This window comes from Caretta caretta, chromosome 25 (assembly GCF_965140235.1).
Source record: "Caretta caretta isolate rCarCar2 chromosome 25, rCarCar1.hap1, whole genome shotgun sequence".
In the NCBI taxonomy this organism is placed as follows: domain Eukaryota; kingdom Metazoa; phylum Chordata; order Testudines; family Cheloniidae; genus Caretta; species Caretta caretta.
This window is the reverse complement of record NC_134230.1, coordinates 10,458,126-10,480,952: the sequence shown is the minus strand read 5'-3', so window position 1 is coordinate 10,480,952 and position 22,827 is coordinate 10,458,126. Positions and strand designations below refer to the sequence as shown.

The 22,827-nt window shown below is 52.2% G+C and overlaps 1 protein-coding gene across 1 annotated transcript in view; it reads right to left on the bottom strand.

The window, feature by feature from the left end:
- ADAMTS10 (ADAM metallopeptidase with thrombospondin type 1 motif 10) overlaps positions 1 to 22,827 on the bottom strand; it is a 101,758-nt gene that overhangs the window by 28,160 nt on the left and 50,771 nt on the right. Inside the window, exons 8-14 of the mRNA XM_048830912.2 lie at positions 19,296 to 19,339; positions 17,647 to 17,752; positions 14,132 to 14,278; positions 10,144 to 10,285; positions 4,184 to 4,291; positions 1,292 to 1,437; positions 1,064 to 1,127 (exon numbers count right to left, since the gene is read on the bottom strand). Of these exons, the coding sequence (XP_048686869.2) occupies positions 1,064 to 1,127; positions 1,292 to 1,437; positions 4,184 to 4,291; positions 10,144 to 10,285; positions 14,132 to 14,278; positions 17,647 to 17,752; positions 19,296 to 19,339 (757 nt within the window). The remainder of the gene's footprint in view (positions 1 to 1,063; positions 1,128 to 1,291; positions 1,438 to 4,183; positions 4,292 to 10,143; positions 10,286 to 14,131; positions 14,279 to 17,646; positions 17,753 to 19,295; positions 19,340 to 22,827) is intronic.

Here is a 22,827-nt window from a genome sequence, read left to right as displayed (position 1 = left end):
CCTGATTTGTCTTGTGTACCTCCAAGTTTCACCTCACTTAAAAACTATTCGCTCCCACAATCAGATATAAAGATACACACAAGTGTCACAGCACACTAGTACTGAAAAATGGCTGATTTTCTCATTGCTACCCTATAATTATAAAATAAATCGACTGGCATGTAAATATTGTACTTACATTTCAGTGGATAGTATCTAGAGCAGTATAAACACGTCATTGTCTGACATTTTAGTTTGTACTGACTTCGCTAGTGCCTTTTATGTAGCCTGTTGTAAAACTAAGCAACTACCTAGATGAGTTGATGGACCCCCTGGAAGACCTCTGCACACCCCCAGAGGGACCCACACCCCTGGTTGACAACCACTGTTCTAGGCCATTCAGTCACTGTCCTTGGGACAGATGCAGGATTGTCCTCTACCAGATGCCTTCTAGTCTAGCTTTACGTTAACTTTCCATTGGCCTCTTATAAGGCTTTCACCCCTTCCCTTGGGACACTGCTCTGCGGTTTAATGGAAGATTTGAGGCAGGGACTTTTTGTTATGTTTGTCTTCAGTCCCTAGAATAGTGGGGTCATGATCCCTGACTGGGGCTTGGAGCCGCTATTCCACCACAGTCATCAGCATTATCTCAGTGTCAGAGAGTTCGCCTCAAATTCTCCTTCGTTAATTTCACCCCATGGTTCCTTGGTCTTGACTCCATCGACCACACCAAATAGCTCCTTTCCTGTCCCTGTGCTGAACCCCTGCCAGTATGTGTAAGCTGTTGCTGCACCATCTCCTCACTTAGCCACATCACTCCAAGCTTCAGTCACAACTGAATCCCTCTGATCGTCTTGTGGCTCTTTTCTGCACTGCCCCCAGCTTGTCAGGGTATTTCTGCTTCTGTGGATGCCAGCACGGTACCCGGCATCCCCCGAGCCACGCAGAGAGGAACGACCATCTCCCTGCTGTGCGATGTAACCCTTCCCCCAGTTGCTTTGGCCTGGGTTGTAGTCGTATCCCATTGCAGAGCCATATCCGCCTCACCGTCCACCACCCCCCTGAGAGCACCTTTGCTACTTACATCAGTGTTGCACGACCGGTAGCGTTTCCGTTCGCCCAGGCAGTACTTCCCTCCAATGGTCGGCCTTCCAACAGAGAACAAGAGGGGAGAGAGGGGGCGAAGTGAGATGGGTCGTGCTGTGAAGGCAAGGATGCCCTGTGCTGCTCGCAAACTGCGGTGGCAGGGCAGGAATCCAGGGTGCTCCCCAAGGCGAAGGGCTGCATTGGGCAGCGCGAGCAGTTTACCTACCGTGGGCTGTCGCAGTGGCGGATGGATGACGATACGCCTCCCCCGCACGTCCTGCTGCACTCCCCCCAGGAGGACCAGGCCCCCCAGGCACCGTCCACTCCCTCTGGCCGCGTCCCGAAGGGCACACACTCCCTCTTGTAGCACCACTGGGGAAACACAGAGCGTCAGCGTCCGAGAGCGCATGGCCTCCTCGTGGGCAGCTCGTCAGGCCGGCGCTGCCCAGGGGACAGCCGGGATGGAGCAATGTGAGATGGCCAGGAACGAGTGACACTAAGCACGGGGCCCAGTCCGGCTTGTGGAGGTGCAGGGATGGGTCGGACAGGGAGGCCTCCGAGGTGCATTTTAGGGGGTGGCAGGGTGGGCTCTGGAATTTTGTCAGCTCTTTGGAAAGGGAGGAGGAGCCCTATTTCCACTATTTCCAGAGCATTGGGGTGGGGGGCGGAGAGAGGGAGGGAAGGGCAAAAGTGAAGATATTGGGGCCTGGATTGACCCTCCTGCCATGAGCCACTGCTGCTCAGGAGCCTTTGGATCGGCAGCCCCAGGCCACATCCAGCCACTGAGGCAGACAGTGGCCATGTATCCATTCCCCGTGCCCAGGGCTAGCTGGCCTGTTCTTCCCAGCACTTGCATATTCTGACCAGCAGCAGTCGGGCGACCAGACAGCAAGTGTAAAAAATCAGGACGGGGGTGTGTGTGTGGGGGGGGTAATAGGTGCCAATATAAAAAAAAAGCCCCCAAAATCGGGACTGTCCCTGTAAAATCGGAACATCTGGTCACCCTAGCAGCAGTGGAGGAAGGAAAGAAGCCTGCCCAGTCACACGGGGCAAAGATTATGTCAGCTCCAACACCCCAGAGTCCTGCCCTTCTTTTCTCTGACTCATGTCTCCCTCCCCAGCTCTTCTGCGATCTGCCTACAGAGGGTGCCAAGGAGCAGAACAGGCAGCATGGCCTGGACCCTGGGGTAAGTGTGAGCAGCAGCAGCTCTTGGTACCAGACACCATGCAGGAGCCGATTCCCAGAGAACTACGACAGTCCATTGGAAAATAACACAGAGAGCCTCGAATCTGGATTACGCAGAAATCTCAGGGCTGCCATAACCCAGAAGGCTGGTGAATCAAGAGAGTAGGCAGAAGACATCTTTATGTACCACTTAGAGCACAGCAGCGCCTCTTTCCCCTTCAGTCCAATCTCTGATAGCCAAAACCCTTTGCTGTTTCTTACAGCTTGATCCTTATTCCCCCACCAGCCAAAAGGGGAAAAGACAGCGCAGACCTGAAGGTGCAGATCTAGCAAGGTGTTCAGGGTTCGGGGCTGGCCCAGCAAGCAAACCAAGGAGGGAGACAGCCAAACTCTGGATTACCAGGAACTTTGGCTAACTGGGGTTCTGAAAAAGCAACCTTCAGTTGAAGGGTATATCAACCAAAGACCTCAAAACACTTCATAACCATTAATACATTAAGCCTCACATTCCATCTTGAGAGATTGATCGGTACCATCATACCCATAATACAGATGGAGAAACTGAGGCATACAGAGGTGAAGTGACTTGCATAGGGATATATAGTGAGTCTATGTCAGAGCTGGGAACCCGTGAGTCCTGGGTGCTCTAACTCCTAGACACATTGCCTCTCTTTGGAAAGCTGCCAATCACTAGCTGAAAAAATGACTGGTAGAAAAGGGTAAAAAAAGAAAAAATTACTAGAAAAAAAAATCATGAAAATTTTTTTTTTCTCATGGTGCATGGCCAGGCCTGACCAGCAGGAATGCCCAGTTTCTAGATGCTGTTTAATACATTTCAATCTGATTTACAGCCGAACTGAGTGGACCATTTGCAAGGAACAACAGGCTTATCAATTTCTGCCTCTTTTTCTGCCTGAAACTCACAAACCTATTAATGATTTGAAACGGTTCTTGAATTTCTTTGCAACAAATTTCCCCCTATTGGAGAAACTCATGTCCATTTCATTGTGAATATTCAGAGCCTGATTCTTCATCATGTACATCTTGCAAACGGCACGTTAGCCATTAACAGCCAGATTTAGTCACCCTCGTCACCCTGTCTGCATGAGGTCCCGGGCAATGGAGAACCAGGACGTCAGTAGTCAAGCTCTGAAATTCATGCTGGGTTAGCTAGTCACGTGGTGTTGATCCTCTTCCCTGATTGGGTGGCATGCAGCTAATCAACGCAGCGTGAATGACGACCTTCAATTTCGACCTTCAATTTCACAGCCTGACGTTAGCACTCAGCAAATAGCCGTAAACGTCACCTTACTCTAATATCGGCAGTGGAAATCCTGAGCGAACACAAAAGTGGCGTGGATGCTGCCAAATCACAACTCACTTTCCAAATAAATAGCCATGGCAAAAACCAAAACCAAAACCGTCCACGCTCAGCTGACTGGAAAAAGTGATGGGTTAATAACACTGAGCTTTATCTAGCCCTTTTCAGCCATAGATTTCAAAGCACTTCACAAGCCATTATCCTTGCTTTACAGAAGGGGAAACTGAGGCATACAGAAGTGACTTGCCCGAGGCCACCCAGCAGGCCAGAGGTGGGAACAGAACCCACATCTCCTGAGTCTATCCATTACACCACAGGGCCTACCTACCGCTGGATTGTGCTGTGGATAATTCTGCCATCAATAGACTTTTTGGGCCTCATGAGGGGGGGTAATATAGTCTCTCACTTGAGCCTAAAATGAGTTGAAATTCAATTGTGCTCCTTGGTAGATTCCAGCCTTAATCTCCCCTCCACACTGGGATGCAAGAGGCAGGGGTGGGCACACAGTGCTTTTAAATCGCTCACCAATGCAAACAGTAATCACATGAATCATCCGACAATTGCTTCAACCATGCATTGTCAACTCACTCTGGGGCCCTGGGCTTCCTTACCCCCTTTTCAATGGTATTGGTTTGGCATATGGTCCCCTCAGCAGCCGGTATGCTGTTGGTAATGCAGCGGTTGCTTTTGCTCAGACACCATAACTCACTGCAGACTTCCTGGAAAGGGAGACGTGGTCGGGGTGGAGGAAAGAGAAAAAAGAAACAAACAGATTAGGAATCACTTGTGCTCGCAGCAGCTAGGATTGCAGTAGCAGCATGTTGGTGTCTTTGAGAAGCTCCAGCTGGTCTGGGACATTCTCGTAATGGAAAGATTTTCAGCAGGGAAAATACAAAGATGGGGTCATATCTGGAGAGGTGCTTAGACCTCGCAACGCACACTGAGTTCAGCCCCTCTTGGGATCTGGCCCGAGGATATTTCTGGTTCTTTGGACGCCATTCATTGTCCATTCGGAGACATGGGAGCAGAGCTTTCAAAGATTTGCACCTGTGTTGGAAGCACCAAAATGGCACTAAGGCAACAAACTGCGCCTCCAGCACATCTGAACTCAGTTTTTAACAGAGGATGCCTCGCAGAAAAAGTGTCTCCCAGGATTACCCTGTACATCCAATTCTAACCCAGTGCACCCAGCCCTTCCCCTTCTCCCAGTCCTTTCCTTCTGGGGTGATGCTCGCAGGAATGTCTCCTTCTCTGGATCTCCATTATGAATGATAAACACGAGGGAACGGATCCTGGCCCCTCCTGGTGCCAGGTGGATGGAGATCTGTGTTTACAGGGCAACTGGGTATCCCCAAGAGGTGTAAAGCTGGTTTAGATGGTTTATGCCACTTTTCTCCTGGCTCCCCCAAACACCACAGGAAGTCCACTGTTCCCAGATGGTGTAACGGTCCTTAGGGGACTGTTCCCGCTGGAAGAATTTAGATCTGCCTTTAGGAGGCTCTCAGTTATGACAGGTGCTGAACTGGCCTTCAGTCAGCTCCAGGACTGGAGGAGACAGAGGCTGGCTTAGAGTCTCCTTCGCCTTTTCTCTCATCAGGTCCTGTCCTGAGTGCATCTCGGCCCTAAAATCCCACTCCACCTTTGGAGCAGCTCTCTATCCAAGTTCCAGCTTCTCAAACCCAGTCCCACCATGACCCCTCCTGGGCTCCAGGCGAGCTAAGCTCCCCTCGGCTGGGCCTTTTCTCCCATCAGTCCATTTAAACCCCACCCAAAAGTCAGTTCTATCACAGAGACTCTGCAAATCCATCACAGCGGCTCAACTGGAAAACGCAGACCCTCGGAACCTGCTCTGGGCCCCAATCTTTAAATCCAGACTTCAGCACTTGCAAACCGCAACGCAGCATCTAAGGAGGGTGGCTGAGTTGGTTGCCGGATCTCTATGGTGGCCCTATGGTTATTAGAACAAGCCTATTACACAGAAAATGACTCCCTGGGGGGAGTTTAACTAGGTTTGTGGGTATTTAAAACAAAATTATAGTTTGTTTTTTTTATTATGGTAGAAACACGGCCTGAGATGTGAGAACAGGAGCTAAAGGGCCATGGCCCTCCATTAACCCAGCCTCGGAAGGGCAGGGATATCCGGTATGCTTGTGGTGAATAAAGGCTTTATGGCGTGGATTGCAAGACTTCTTAAAACACTGCCACCTACCAGCTGAGTCCTTTGCTCCAGCCACTACACGGCATGAACAGAGTGGCAGACCCGCTTGGCATTGTCCCAGCAAACAGGAAAGGGTGGGGGGGTAAGCAGCACTTGCTGTGGCCGCAGATACTGGCTTTGGTGAGTCTGGCAGCGGCCAAGATGACCAGGTGCTGGAAGGAGGTTGGCAGCAGAGAAGTGAAGGCCACTGGCTAATACAGAGGGAGGACCAAATGGGATTCAGGATCTAGGGAAGGTGGCTGCTGGGCCTTCCCCAGAGATGCAGGGACAATGGGATCTGGAATCCAGTGCCATATGCACAGAATCAGGACTTCATCAGAGACACGGGGCTTACGGCACGGAGGACCCGGTGGCACGCACATCACGCTCTCAGCCCGGCCGGCTGCGATCGAGCAGGAGAGCTGAGGCCTTAGCTATGTTCAGCCAAAGAAAGCCTTCGCTCATCAGCACTACAGGCTTAGTGCTTAGGATTGCCAACGCTCCAGGATAGTCCTGGAGTCACCAGAAATTAAAGATTAATCTAAATGAAAGATTAAGTCGTCGGATGAAACCTCCAGGAATCTGTCCGACTAAAGTTGGCAACTCTACTGGTGGTGCTGATAGAGAATGAGGCAAAACCCTCCCCCACTCTGGCCTCCCCCTGCATCCCCAAAGCGGCAGGACCTGACAGTACCACGCTCATGCAGGCCGCCAACCTGCAGTCAGGTGATAGGCCATTAATCCCGCCTTCCTCTCTTCTCGGAGCACTTCAGTAGGAAATTCTTTGGCCCCGGTGCAGGCAGCGCTCGGAACAGGAACCGACACCCCGTGATCATCAATGAACTTGTTCAGCAAGCGGGAAATCCTCCTGATGGGTGCCGAAGGGGGCAGGACACTGTGGTGCTGCTCCCGTTGTTACTAGAGTTACCATACGAGGGGACTAAGGAACAAGAAAACCGCAGCATCCTGTGGTGATGGCCCAACACCCTACAGCGGCTGGGCGTCTCAAATGTCTGTAAAGGATTCCGGCACCCAATTCCCACTGAGGTTCAGTGGGATGCGGGCAGGCGCCTAACTCCCTTAGGCAAATCCCAGCCAATAACATAACTACTGCCCCTGATTAGAGGAAGGAGAAGTCATCTGTGCTTATTGATGTGTCTAACACTCTTCATGCCTGTTCGCCGATACGGGGATGGGAGAGGGAGTCGGCTCCTTCTTGTGCATCATCAACAGAATTACTTGCTAAGCTTCTACCAGATACATCTGGGCAGCCCACTGAAGGGCAGAGGCTCCACAGGCACCACTGGGTGCGTCTACACTGTACACTAAGCCCAGGCTCTGACTCTGGTTTGATCCTAAGCCCCCTTAGGTCCCCACACCAATCAGTCTGACTTGGGTCACCCAGCACTTAGGACTTGGGTTCTAGGACCCTGCTAGGGGAGTGGATCAAAGCCTGAGTCCCACTGTGACTGGGTCCAAGCCCGGTCATTTTGCAGTGTGGACGCAGGTTGAGCCACAGACCTGAGATAGGTGGTCTGTGTGATGCAGGACGGACAGGTTAGCACAGCTGGGAGACCCAGCTCCAGCAATTGTAAACCCAGGTTTACATTACAGTGGGGACACAAAAGCACAGACCCGGGTTTAGTGTGCAGTGTAGACAGACCAACGGAGGGCAAAACTGGAAGATGACCTTTCTGTAGTAACTTGCTTTTTACATGACGCCCATCACTATAGTAACAGAACTCCCAGTAGGGCTGCAAAGGTGTCACATGAGGACACAAGTCTCCTTACTCGTGATGAGGAGCAAGGAGGAAAGAACCCAGCTGCTCTCAGATTCCAGGCTGCAGGGCTGGCAAGAAGAACAGAAATCTTTTCACACATGAACGGGGCACATTGGATCTAGACTCAGAGAGAGAGAAATAAACATGGCATCGACAGACACAGTTTCTGTAGTCGCTGTTCTGGGTAGAACTCTACTTGAATTCATTAAGGTGAATAAGGAATGTGGAGGTCCTTGGGCATCACATGGTTATGGGAAGCTGTAGTCTTTGGCCCCATTACTCTAGGATACTGCAGGTGTTTGTTTTTCTTTTTTCACACAGGAAGCATCTACATAAGCTAAAAACGAGCTGGGAAATGGGCATGTGAACTTGGAAAGGTTCCAGTCCACATTTGCAAGTACAGTAACAATCAGCAAAGCCTCCCTGCTAGTATCAACCCTTGTCCATGGATTCATTTAAGACACTTTAAGGCCAGAAGGGACTGTTAGATTATCTAGTTTGCTCTCCTGTATAACACAGATCATAACATTTCAACCAACCTTGACTGCATTGAGCCCAGTCACTTCTGCTTTAGTCGAACACACGCTACAGAAAAGCCTCCCATCTTGCCTTGAAGACCTCAGGATATGGAGAATCGACCACTGCCCTTGGTAGTTTCTTCCAACGGATAATCACCCTGACTGTCAGAAACGGGGGACTTATTTCTAGTTTGAATCTGGCTTTAGCTTCCCACCGTCAGTTCCTGTGTTCTGCCTTTCTCTGCTAGATTACAGACCCCGGTGAGATATCCCGATGAGTCCAAGCTGATTGATAATCATCTGTTTTAATCCTGCCAGTCCCACAGATCTGACACGGCCACAGGAGGGTGAGCAGGATTTTCCTCTGTCTTAAGCATCAGGTCAAATGACCAGTTAAGTTCTGATATCAGAATAGTTTCAGTTGCTGATGATGCTAGAAGCAGAGAGAAACCAGCGTGGCCATCAGATCCCCACAATGAGCTGATGGTGGCTGCCAATGAAAAAGAAACTCACTTTGCCTTGTAAGCAGAGTGAACTGCCGTGGAAGCTGCTGATGGATGCAGAGACGCCATCATTAGAGAATCGTCCTCTGGGTCATAATTGCAGTAAGTGAATTGCATCCAAGGGGCTCTTTGTGCATCTCTAGAGCAGGTGACGGGCCTGACTCTGATCTCAGTTACACAGGTGTAAATCCAGAGCCACTCCATTGGCTTCTGTGGATTTCCTCTGGATTTACATTGGTGTAACTGAAATCAAGATCTGGTCTTACTGTCTTTTCTTCCGGGCTGTTTTTCTTTTCTAACCCTATGTTGGCTTCCCCCACGGACCCACCAGTGGTGAGCAGAGCTGGTAATTTTACTTTAGCCTCTGCAGTTTACTCCTCATTTCTCCTTGGCCTCCCCAACGCCAACAGCTTGAACAGACCCATCGTGTGATGCCCTCTGAGACCTGCAAACCGCTCCTCCATTGATCGGTGTGGAGGCCTGAATCCCAGGCCACATCCCCAGGCTGAAAGGCAGCACCCAGCCCATCTTTTCTCCTTCCTCTTGGGATGGTCTGAGTCTTGTACTTTTCATGCTGGAAATGAGTGAGTTTTGAATCCCTCCACCTCCTTCCCCATCTAGGGTGAGTCCTGCTTCCCCCCACTAACAGGACGCACTTGCACTTGTCCAGCTACATCCCTTCCAGCCTGACAGCAGAGCTACTGAGGCACCTTACTGCTGGATTCAGCCTCCTACCCAGGTGAATCTTCTGTCCCCTCTATGGGAAACTGGGCCTTTCACACACCACATTTAACCCTTTGGTGCACAGGCCTCCCAGCTGAAGTTCCAATCAGATGGGCTGTTCAGACCCAGCGCAGGAGGGGAATGGATCAGTTATGGCAGGCATCACTTCAGGGACAGGCCCGGTGGCCGATACGGTTCACCTCCAGAGGAGCCTTGCCTTCCACAGCAGACATTCCCTGGCTTCAAGCAGCTTCCCCCTGAGTTGATTGGCTGAGAGTGACAGAGGCGGAGGGGAATTCCGGGAAAAGGCAACGGCTGGTTAATGTTCCAAAGCACTTTCACTGCTGGCATCTGAGCGAGACCGATCCTCTGTGAAGGGCATGTGCCAGTCTCCCCAGGAACGAATTCCCACAGGAGGGGTTTCTCCTCCTAATCGCACGTGTGTGAGGGATTTCTCCAGCCAGCTCCCAATAACCGCGATGAAAATGACCAGTGTGACCAAACCCTGGCCATCACCCACCATCTGCAGAGTGGATCAGATGAGAAGACTGCCGCCTGGACTCCAGTGAGGACTATGGCGCCCCCTCGGCAGCAGGTGAAGCAGGCGAGCGATTTGCTTCTGCCAGAGCTGAGTGGAATGGAAACCGAGCTGAGCTGAGCTCGCCCTTCGCAGACCTGACCTGGCCCCTTCCGCCCTTTCCCAGCAAAGCTAACGGGGAAAGCGCTTTCGTTTCACGCAAGCCAGCAAAGCATCGTGGGAGGTGGAAGAACGGCCCCGACGGCCCAAGCCCTTCGCGGCCCAGCCCTCCACCCCCTCAGAACCGATAGTAAAGCAGGAAGGCTCTCTACCCCGTATTTACACTGGCGAGATTTAACTCCGTACTGGAAACGGCACTGCTCATCCGCGTCGTAGGCCTGTCCGGGAGCCACCGTTGGGTAGACGAAGTCTTGCTTGGGAGGAGCGTTGTTCAAGCACAGTCCCATGCCTGAGCTGGAGAAGAAATAGAGAATCACAGATGGGAAACCTGTGCAGACAAATGGGGTTATAACCAGCCGGCTGAGAACGAGTGGTGGGCAAACAGCTACCGGCTTGGAGGTTTGGCTCAGGTGAGCCTGGGTTACCTCACCAAGCAGCTGGAGTCTGCACAACCAGGATGGAAACCTCAGTGGGACAGGCTTTGTCCAGGTCACGCAGCACCTCCACCTCCAGACAGAGCTGGGAAGTGCAGAGGCTGCTGGGAAACTGACATGAAACAGGCGGACAAATGAACCAAACCCTTTGGAACCTCACAAAAGGATCCATCTGAGTTTTCGGCAAGGACCCAAATATTACAGTGATGGTAGCAGTGGAGATACCATAGACACAGGGACCTAGAGCTTCAGACTGGTTCTCCTGCTACTCAGACGGGAGTTGCAAAGCCTGGATCTGAGTTTCAAGCTTTTCTTGAACTCTAGGCCATATGGTACTGGGGTTTCAGGTCTACCCATTGTGAAGTCTGGACTGATGCACTCACTTCCCACGGGCCCCCAGGCAGAAGGAAGAGAATAAGAGAAGGGAAGGGAGTGGGAAGGTTAGTCCTGTGACCAAAACGCAAGGCTGGAGCTCAGAGGAACTGGGGTCTGTCCCCAGTGACATGCTGGCCGACCTTGGGCAAGTCACCTAGGGCAAGGCTGTCAAACAGGTTGGCCTAAACTTAGGCAGCTAAATCCATGTTTGGGCCCCTGAGTTTCTGAAGATGCTGAACACACCCAGCCTCTAGCGGCTGCGGCAGGATTTGCGTGTGTTCAGCTCCTCTGACAGGCCGCTTCCATTTAGGCACCGAAATATGGGCTCAGTTTAGGCACCTAAGTTTGCAAATGTTGGCCGTAATCTCTCTGGAGGGGAGTGAGGCGCCCAATTCGCTGTGACTTTCAGTGGGTGCCTAACTCTCATAGGGCCCTTTGAAAAGTCAGCCCTCTATCTGTAGGCTGGAGATAATTATACTGACCTACCTTACAGGGGCAATTTTGGGACTTACTTAATGTTGATAAAGTGCTTGGAGACCCGCCCTCTGTAAGGGCAAGGTACTAAGGCTCTGATTCAGCACTTCCTTAAATTTTGGTATATAAGTGTGGTTGTGTGGGCTGCTGGGTTTGAAGCACCAGCCGATGGGCTTTGTGTCTTGTTGCCCACCCCGCTAAGCGATCCACTCTGACAGCTGGCCAGTTGGGTATCAGATCCGACAGAGAATGCATGGCTGGAAGGAGCAGGTCTGAGTGCAGAGCTTCTGTGCTTCTAGGGCCCAGCATCAGGTGCTTGGAGTTAGCTGGAGCCCTTCATGCAGAAGGAGCCACATGGCACAAAAATGCTACAATTAACAATGGCTGGAACACTCCTGCTTTTCCCAGCTTGCCCCTGTGTGTGCCAGGCCGTTGTGGGGATGCCCAAGTTTTGCAAGAACTATGCCTTTTCCTCCCCAACCACGGTCCCTCCTGGCTGCCATGTTCTTTTCTGAAATCAAGTCTCCAATCATCACTCCCATGGCCTTGGGTTCCATGGCCATGTCCTGTGGCACAAGAGGACCGTGCAGGTCCATGCATCTAAGTGGGGGTGGATGGAAGGGATGGCAAAGGGGACTAAAGTCAACTCCCCATCCCCCGCCAACCAGTTGAGACTCTTCAGGGCTCTGTGACAACAACGGAAACCTCTTTGGTGAGGCCACATTTCTCCAGCACTATCAAGGGAACACTCTTTGCCATGTTCTGTGTGCAGAGATCAAGGGGCTAAGAGGGAAGGAGTCCACTGCAGCCAAACACGAGCTGCCAGAACTGGAATTTCATGGTAAAGCCTCATGTCCCAGCCAAGGGGAGGAAAACTTGGGCCCTCGGGGTCCCATCGGAAAGGTTTGTGTTCGTTACATTCTTTAAAAATTGCAACTGGAGGAGTCTTTGTTTTACCCCTTACTCTAGAGGGCTTTAATGCTTGGACCTTTTTAAGACTGGACCAGTGGCTGATGACCCCAGTACACTGTTTGCTCCTATCCAGCTTCGGTTTAAAGTTAACACCATCTTTTTAGCAGAGACAGGGATCCACATCACACCAACAACCCACCATCGCAACTGATGCTAACCAGGGCCTCTTTGATAGGAAAGCTGAGGACTGCATGGCCACAAAAATGGAGCCTTCTTGTCCCTGGGAGTCCTTCTTGAGCAGGTCTGCAGTGCATTGCTAGGATGGGGGCGATTTTCAAAAGCACATCAGTGGCTTAGGAGCACATGTCCCATCAATATTCAATGGGACTCAGGGGAGAGAAGTTCAAAATTACTGAAGGAACTTTGGTGCACAAATCTTGGTGATAGTAACTAGGACTTGTGCATCTAAATCCCAAAAGGTGCTTATGAAAATCTCTTCTGTGGCTCCTAAGTTGCTTAGCTCAGGGGAGGGCAAACTACGGCCCACAGGCTGGATCTGGCCCATCAGGGTTTTCAGTCTGTCCCACGGGATTGCCAGTCCCGTGGTGCAGCGGGGCTAAGGCAGGCTCCCTGCCTGCCCTGGCCCTGTGCCACTCCTGGAAGCGGCCGGCACCATGTCCCTGTGACCCCTGGGGGAGGAGGAGGCAGAGGGATCCATGCACTACAGGTACCACCCCCGCAGCTCCCATTGGCTGGGAAGGGGGAACCGCGACCAATGGGAGCTTCCGGGGTAACACTCGCAGGCGAGGGCAGCGCATGGTCGGGCCGCCTGCCCTGCCCCACCCCACCCCCAGGAGCCATTTTCGAACTTGCTGGCCACTTCCGGGAGCGGCGTGGGACCAGGGCAGCCAGGGAGCCTGCCTTAGCCCCATTGCATACCGCTGCCACCCTGGAGCTACTTGAGGTAAGTGGCGCTGGGAAGGAGCCCGCACCCTGAACCTCCCCTGCACCCTGCACCTCAATCCCCTGCCCTGAGCCCCCTAACCCCCTGCCCTGAGCCCCTCCTGCACTCTGCACCCCCTTCTACAGCCCAACCCCCTGCCCTGAGACCCCAAACCCCTGCCTGAGACCCCTCCCGCACTCTGCACCCCCTCCTGCACCTCAACCCCCTATCCTGAGCCCTTTCTTGCACACCATATCCCCTCCCACACCACACACTCCCTCCCGCATCCCAACCCTCTGCCCCATCCCTACATTCATGGCCCTGCAGACAATTTCCCCACCCAGATCTGGCCCTCGGACCAAAAAGTTTGCCCACCCCTGGCTTAGCTACATCTGAAAATCCCCTTCCACAGCGAATGGGGGAAGCAGGTTGTGCTGCTGTGGTTAAAGAGAGAAGCTGCATCTCCCGGGTACCTTTCCTCAACACACAACCCCCTCTCCGCACTTCCTGGCTCAACCAAAATCCTTTGAAACATCTCAGAAAGCTGGTGGTTTATTTGGGAAATTCCTACGGGGGGAGGGGGGGGAGGAGATCTATGGAAAGGTCTGGATGCTGCAGGGCCAGGTAAGTCGGGAGTAGGGTGACCAGATGTCCCGATTTTATAGGGACAGTCCCAATTTTGGGGTCTTTTTCTTATATAGGCTCCTATTACCCCCCCACCTCCTTTTCGGATTTTTCACACTTGCTGTCTGGTCACCCTAGTCGGGAGGGTTAGTGGCATTAGCAGATGATAATGCAAACCACAGACAAATGTACAGAGGGGAGGGGAAATGCGTTCTTGGCTGGGAAAGGGATGGATACTGGGAGCCAGGGAATAGAATGTATACGCGGCATGAGCATGCGGGGTAATTTATGAGGATGGGCAAGAAAATCACTGTCAGAGGCTGGAGAAGTCTCTGCTCCCAGGGGGAAAGGGTGGGCAGGGCTGGCCAGGTTTCTTACTCCAGGAAGCTGGTGATATAATCCCGGCTGCAGGTTGACCATACGAAGGGATTGGTCTTCATGGTGATGTGAGCCGCCATGAGCTTGGCTGTTTCCTGTCCGCGGGAGCCGCAGCTGTTGCCAACTCCATCATGGTTCATGCCGAACCTGGAAAAGGTCACAACAACAACGACAAAGATGCGAGCTGCGGTTACAGGCAGCTGACATCCCTCCAGCGTGTCCGTGCACAGAGCCACGGGAGGCCGGACAATGCCAAGATGGCCAGTCTCCTTGGGTGGGGGAAGCCAATAAGGGATGCTGTGCCGATGGAAGGTGCCCTGGGTGGTGGGGACTTTAGGGTGCAACCGGTCAGCTTTGCCTGCCCCTCCTGGGTACACCCTCTTTCTCCAGGCCTCCCACCGCTTCCGGTTTCTGATCCCTCCCTCAGGTGGGGGACTAGGAGTGGGAAAGCATGGAAGAACGGGAGCGGGGAAGAACAGCGAGGATCTGACCACATGGCTGAGTGGGGAGACAGGGCTGGTGGCAGAGAAGATTGTGGGGGTTGTGTGGGGGAGGGATGTAGGGAGGTGTGTCCTGGCATTCACTGGGAGGTAGCAGAACCTCACTTGGTCAAAGAGAGGGAGTGGGACTCTGTCTGGGAGGAGGGAGATGGACCGGGGAGGAGTTTACTCAGCTCTAGTCTCTGAGTTCCATATCCTGTTAACTGTTTCAGGATCATGGAGACTGTTCTCGTATAGTTTCTTTCCTCTGCTTCTTCAGCTTCACTAGCCTTACTTTCTAACCAATTTCGCTTATCTTTTTTTGCATTGTTTCTTTACTGCTTTGTCAAGGAGGAACAAGAAAATAGATGGGTGGAACACTTCCAAGAAGTGCTAAACCAACCAGAACCAATGACAAGACTGGAATTTAACAATGATAAACCATTAGACCTAGATATAGATGTATCTGAGGTAAAAATCGAAGTAGTAAAAAAAGCATTGCAGAAGCTGAAAAACCACAAGGCATCTGGTTTGGATGGCATTCATCCTGAGATGCTTAAATATGAGGCAAAGATGTGGAATCAGTCATCTGTTCACTGTGCAACAAAATATGGATGGAGGTAAAGTGCCGGAAGAATGGACCCTCGGTATCGTAATCAAGTTACCAAAGAAAGGTGATCTAAACAATTGTTCAAACTGTAGGGGAGTAACACTTCTATATGTCACAGGAAAAGTATTAGCAGTGGTCCTCCTGAGCAGAATGGAAGGAAAGATGGATACCATCCTATGTGAACAATCCGGATTTAGACAAGGGAGATTGTGCGCAGACACTATTTTCACCCTGAGACGGATTATTGAGAACACAATTGAATTCCAAGGCAGTCTTGCCATCAATTTCATGGACTTTCAAAAGGCATTCGATAGTGTAAATAGAGAAACAATGTGGAAAATTGTGGAACAATATGAAATTCCAACAAAATTAATTAACGTTATGAAGGCATTCTATGCCAATTCAAAATGCTGCATTAAAATGGAAAATGGATTGAGTAAGACATTCAGCATCAAGACAGATATAAGGCAGAGGTGCGTCCTGTCTCCTTTTTTGATTATGCTAGTCATCGACTATGGATTAAAACAATGTGACAGTGATACACATGGCCTAAAATGGAAAAATTCAAGACTATCTGATCTCGACTTTGCTGACGACATCGCTCTTATCAATGAAGATGCCAACGGACTACAAAAATGCACAACCAAGTAAAAGAAGTAATGGAGAAGATAGCTTTGAGATACAATGCAAAGAAATGTAAAGTCATGTTAATGGAGACTCTAGGGACAGAAATCAAAATTGAAGAAGAGAAACTGGAGAAGGTGGACAATTTTACGTATCTTGGAAGTAGCATCAGCCAAGATGGTACTAGTTCTGAGGAAAGAAGAAGAATGGGAAGGCAAACACTGCATTTGGAAGACTCAAAAACATCTCCCTCAAGACAAAACAGAACGTACAAAGCAATTGTTATCGCCATCACAACATATAGCAGAGAGACATGGCAACTTACCAAGAAAGGTACGCAAAAGCTGGATGCGTTCCATCACAAATGTCTGAGAACAATATTGGGAATAACATATAGAGATGGGAAGATGAACGAAGCAGTCAGAAACATTACTGGACAAGGCACCCTCTCATAAATAAGCTACAAAAGAAGACCTCAGTGGCTGGGACTTGTGCTGAGCATGGGGAAAAGAGCGCTCACCAAATACCGCCCTTGATGGAAGCCAGAAAATGCAAGAAGAAAGAGAGGAAGACCGTGAATAACATGGAAACGAACATCAAGTACCTCAACATGAAATGGGAAGATTTGGAGAGAAGGACAGTTGACAGGCAAGGAGGGCAATGGTGTGTAGCCCAATGTGCAGCAAAGCACGGGATGGGCTAAGGTCTAAGGTAAAGTAAGTCTCTGAGTAATGAGTGCTGAAAGCTTGATCCGGCGGGGTCATCGCCTGTTGATGGCAACAGGAGTTGTGTTGCCACAGCATTTCACAGGATTGGGCCCTTACTGACTAATAGTCTCCCCTCCCCTGAATTAATGAGACTCACTCTGCACTGGGCTTGTAACACAGTATTATAGGAACATGGCATTTCCTCTGTTTGACCAGACCATTGGGCTGCCTAGTCCAGTGTCCTGCTTCTAGCTCCAGAGGATAGTGTAATAATCCTGACCACCCACAATGCACCTCGACAACTGTGCATAAAAGCATGTGGGGCAAAAATTCCTTCCTGACCCATGGAGGTGGCAGCTGAAGACATGGAGCATGAGATTTGACTGCTCTTAGCTTAGACCTACATAACTACAGGATGCTATTCTTGTCATTCTTGATATTTGTCATTGCTGAGGCACATAGCTAAGCAGGATTAAACATGAGGAGGTGATAAATGTATTCATTATTATTAAATATTTCTACTGAGGAGCATGTACATGTGAGGTAACTGGGTGGGCCCACCGTGCAAGGTGCGGTACAAACATATAATAAACAACAGTCCCTACTCCAAAAGTTTACACGAGAGAAGATAAAGTGTCAAGGGGCTATTAGTGCTTAGGCTTCAGGACACCAGCGCATCACTAAGGTCAGGAACAAATTTCCCTTCCCCACAGTATAGTGCCGGACATTGGTCCAGGTGCATGAGGCATCACAAGTTTTCCTATGATGCATGGAGCATTGGCCACTGCTGGAGACAGGATGATGGACTAGGTGGACTACTGGCCTGGCCCAGCATGAGCAAGAAGGTGAGATCTCAGACTACATGCACTACTGGTGTGATCTGCTTTGCCCGGAGTGGGGACACTGGCCTATCTGTTCTGGTGTGGATGTGGGATATTGAACTGGATGGACTGTTGGTCCCACCTCGCATGGCTATTCCAAGGTCTTTACACTGAAGACGATTCTCCAGTTGGTTACTGGTGAGAGCAGCCAAAAAGGGGAGGTCTTTCCTGTTAAGCGACTCCCCGGGGGAATGCTTCCGGGTGTAACACTCACGTGTGGCCGATCTCATGGGCAATGGTGAAGGCAGTGGCCAGCCCGATGTCCTCGTTGATGCTGCAGCTTCTCTCTCGCTCACACATTCCTCCCACTGGGGCCAGCCCTAGGAAAGGCAGCTGCGGTTGGTACGGGGCCAGTGAGGAGCACTGGTGGTGGGGTGCCAGGCCACGGGCCACGTTTCAGGGTTCAACAGCGGGCTTTGGGCTTAATGTTTATTCGGCGCGTTAACCTGGCCTGGAGGGCCTGACTCTTCTCATTGACTTCAGTGGATTGTGTATCACGCACTAGAGCAGGACAGGAAAGTGGTTTGCTGGGCTCCGGCACCCAGGTCTCCAGCTACTCCCAGTGCTGGCCACGAACTCACTTTGCCGTGAGATGGCTGGCAACAGCAGGAGGGCTTGGAAATGCCAAGTGCCAATAAAACTCCACCAGACTTCAGATCTGCTCCCCAGATTGTCTACACAGTGAGGAAGCGGGGCTGGTCACACCAGAGGAGCTCAGTGGGGACAGAAAGGCCCATCCAAAGCCTGTTTTCAGCAGACTGAATATCTGTCTCTAAAGGGCTGAAGCCACAGTCCTGCCACTGCCCATTGGAGAGAGACAAAGCCCAGATCCAACTGGCTAATTCCACTGAGGGGGGGTTGATTGGTGCCCATCACCACTGGAATCAAACCTGTGTCCATCTGTGCTGCTCAGCACCCCGGAAATATCTCTGGGTTCCTCTGTACCTCTGCACACAGAACGCCCCAGGCACTGTGCCTCAATGCTGGGCACCCTCCCACCCGCAGAGTCGGAAACAAGGCAGCGGGGTGAGGGGGGGAGTTTGGCTATTTGTTAAGAGCATAGATTGCTACCGACAGGTGCCATACTAAGACAAGGTAACCCTCTTTTACCTACAGAGCAGGTGCAAGCTTCCCACCCTACCCCATCAACCTACCAGAACAGGACACAATCCCACGATGAGTGAGGAGTTCGTCCTCAGTTCTTGGCCTCCCAGCTGGACCACCTAGCCTCTAAGAAGTTGCTTTGAGATCCACCCTGTCTATTTTACTTTGGGGGAGTATACTCGGCCCTCCCTTCCATGACTGCTCAGTTTAGACCAGAACTTAAGGAGACCCTGTGTATGGACAGTACAAGAGGGCAGAGCCAGAACTACATGGTCTGTGTCCAGCAGCGGCAATAAAGAATTCCCTTTGTGTACATCACAACAGAGTCCTAGCACTCTCCTCTGCAGTCAGGGAGACTGCTGACCAACCTTCAGAACGAGAACCGGTCTGAGTCACTGGGCTGGAACTGAACAAGGGATAGAACAGTGAAATGGTCCAAAGCCAGTCACCAGACCCTTGGCACGAAGTAGATTTTTTTTTTTTAACACTTATTGAAGTAAGGAGGCAGTGTGGCCTAGACGATCAAGCACTGGACAGGGACTCCGGATACCAAGGTTCTGTTCCCAGCTCTACCGTAGGCCTGCTGGGTGAGCTTGGGCAAGGCACTTTGCGGCTCTTTGCCTCAGTTTCCCTATCTGTAAAATGGGGCTAATGATACCGATCTCCTTTGTCAAGCACTTTGAGATCTACTGATGCAAAGCGCTAGAGAAGAGCGAAGAATTAGTTACAACAGAGTCTCTGAGCTGGGCTCTTACCTACCTAAGGTGCCACATGGCTTGTTCTTGTAGATGCATATATCGTATCTGAAAGAGAAGAAAGGAAAAACACTAAATTAAAACAAAACCCTGTGCAGGCTGAAAAGATGGCAGCTTTCATTAGATCTCCATAGTTTCTGCCCAGTGGGAAAAAAAGAACATGGTTTTCTGGCTAATTGCCAAAGTATCTTAACCCCATGGGATTTCTCCCTAGGATAGGCGTGCACAGATCCTTTGGATATTTGTCATCCAGCAGCTCTGAGCACTTGTATTATCACAGCCTGGGGCTCTGAAGGTTTGTCTACACTGCACCGCATGGCTGCAACTGGCCCGGGTCAGCTGACTCCAGTTCATGGGGCCCAGGCAGGGCAGCTATCAAACTGCAGTGTAGACACTCAGGCTGGCGTCTGGGCTCTGAACCCCCCCACCCGCCGCAAGAGATCCCAGATGCCAGCCTGAGCCTACAGGTCCACGCTGCTATTTTTTAGCCCCGCGGCCCAAGCCCTGCAAACCTGTCAATTGACCGGCGCGGTGGTGTTATTTATGGCAGTGCAGCCGTCCCCTGAGATGCCAGGAGATCTTGGGAACCGAGCAGCACCAGTGCCCCTCCAGCTGGAAAACACCCTCCTTATTTCATTTGATCGAGAAGAACATGATGCCGAGATTGAAAGAAGGAAGCGGGCAGCGATTTGGATTACAGCCAATCACAGCACCTGTTTCATTGACCTCTCTCCAGCTGTACCACCTGCTACCCACGGGGCACTGATCCCAGTGCTTGATTTGTGCCAGGCCTTGCCAGGGCTGAGCCCCCGGCACCTCTGGGCCTGGCAGTTCAGAGCCCCCGGCACCTCTGGGCCTGGCAGTTCACAGCCCCCGGCACCTCTGGGCCTGGCAGTTCACAGCCCCCGGCACCTCTGGGCCTGGCAGTTCAGAGCCCCCGGCACCTCTGGGCCTGGCAGTTCACAGCCCTCGGCACCTCTGGGCCTGGCCGTTCACAGCCCCCGGCACCTCTGGGCCTGGCAGTTCACAGCCCCCGGCACCTCTGGGCCTGGCCGTTCACAGCCCCCGGCACCTCTGGGCCTGGCCGTTCACAGCCCCCGGCACCTCTGGGCCTGGCAGTTCACAGCCCCTGGCACCTCTGGGTTTGTGAATGTAAAAAAAACTGCTTGAGTCCTGGCACCTTTTTAATTACAAATGAAGCACTGCCTGCTCCCCAGGAGCCTTTCCCATAGCCCCCATCATAGAACCATAGAATACCAGGGTTGGAAGGGACCTCAGGAGGTCATCTAGTCCAACCCCCTGCTCAAAGCAGGACCAATCCCCAATTTGTGCCCCAGATCCCAAATGGCCCCCTCAAGGATTGAACTCACAACCCTGGGTTTAGCAGGCCAATGCTCAAACCACTGAGCTATCCCTCCCCCCCAATTCATTTACCCCCCCCCCCAGACTACCTGTGAGCCACTTTTCACAGACGGGGAAAGCGACGCACAGGGAGGTTCCGGCAAGGCCTAAGTTTCCCAAAACAGCTGCTCATTTTGTGCACCTCGGTTTCCGGAGGAGTCCTTTACCCAGGCTCAGACTGGGGGACCCGAGCAAACTCGGGGCCGCTTTGGACAATTTTATGACAGCTAAGATCTCTCGGGCCACCCTGATCTCAGCACGGCTGGAGCGGGAGGCGACAGAGGGCTTGGAACAGGGCTTGGCTCTGCAGTCCGCTTTCCCCATTAGTCAGCCCCAGCCCACGTTCACTGAGCTTCGAGGCGTGGAGCGGGACGCATAGAGTCTGTCAGGATTTTTTCACCTGGGGCACAGGGCTGGGGGCATAGGTCCAAAGAAAGGCCAGAGCTAAGCTCCAGATAGGAATACGCATGGGCTTTGGGAACTAACAATTCAGTGATACGGGCCTTTCTTGAATTTTTATCCGTGTGTGTGTGTGACAGAGAGAGAGAAGATGGTGGCGGGTGGGCTGGAACAGCAGAGGTGTTTCTGGTCAGGAGTGAGGTGGATTGGCAAGGCTGCGTGTGGGCCCAGGGCTCAAAGCATGGAGGACGCTGAGTCCAGGCAGAGCCGTGGAGGGGGGAAGCTTAGGTGCCTGCCAGCACTGTAAATCAGCCTTGCTACTGCCTCACAGACCCTGAAACCGGGGAGAAAGCCAGCGTACAGCAGGTGATGGGTTAAGAGGGACAATTGCCGGTAGATGGCTCCTGGCCCTCTGGCCTCCCCGCTCGCTCAAGGCGTCCAAACCCCTCGCCCCCCGACAGGAAACCGAGCGAGGGGAAAACATTCGCCGCTTTGTTTCGAGCGGATTCCGCTAAAGCCTTCGGAGGTTCTGACTTGACACGTCTCCGGCGGAGGGAAAAAAGCCCACAGCTCAGCAAGATGTTATCGGGAGACGGGGAATTTATTACAGACAGCTCCAGATGCGGTAGGCCCTTCCAAGGGCTGGTGCGGGAGCTGGCCCCGGGGACTCGGGCCCAGAGCGTCTCTCAGGGTTAGTTCAAACATCTGGCAGGAGGCCGAGGAATTCGGAGTCAGCGTCCGCGTCCCACACGCAGCAGCCGCTGCGAGCCAGGGAAGGTGAAGTCGGGGCTGACAGGGCTTTGGCTTCCCCCCCCGCCCCGCCATCAAAAATTTCACAAGCTCCTCTGACATGAGCCAGGCTCTGTGCAGCTCCTGCAGCTGAAGGGAACTGGAGCGAGAGTGCAGCGTGCTGGGGAAGCCAGCAAGAATCGGCTCCTGCTTGGAGACTCCCGGCCCTGCTGCTTTCGTTTTATGACCTTCCCCCCTCTCCCCCCACTTCCTGGAGGAAAAAGGAAGGCGCAACCCCTCCCTGCTTGTAGCCCACTGCAGTCGCCCCAAACTTGGGACACCCAACCTGTCTCCACCCTGAGCCCCCCGCCATTAAAACTGAGTGTTCAGGTAGGCGAGGGGCAGGCAGGGCTGGCTGTGGGCGGGCATCGAGAAGCCGTGCCGAAGCCGTCCAAATGTGCCTGTCAGCACCCACTGACATGCCAGTCTCACGCCCCATAACAGTCCGGCTGGTGCCCTTCAGTCCTGGGCTCTCAGGGTCCCCAGACTTTTGTCTTGCTCAGCCAACATGTCACAGGTGGCTGGGTCCAGTAAGCGAAGCAGGTCCAGCATCCCAGTGCCAGAACAGGTGCGCCCTGTTTGGCCAGTTAAGAGAAAGTGAACCTGAGAAAGGAGAGGGCGGAAGCAGCTGCTGGGAGTGGAGCAGGCTCCAGCGGTAAAGCCCCGATAAAAGGGCAGGAACTGGACTTCAGGGGAGGGTGCAAGGAGGCCTTTAAATGAGGACTGGAGCCAGGAAAATGAGGGGGATGAAAAGTCAAGCCCAAGGAAGGCAGAAGTGGGGTTTATTGTTTATACTTCTAGTTTGGGATTTTGTGGGGAATTCCAGGGGAAAGTCCTGAGAGTCCCAGCCCTGCAGGACAGGAAAACCTAGAGAGGCTGTGGGGGAGAAGGCCTGACAAAGGTCACCGTAGGAAGAAAAGCCTATGGAAGCAGCACCGAGGAGCTGG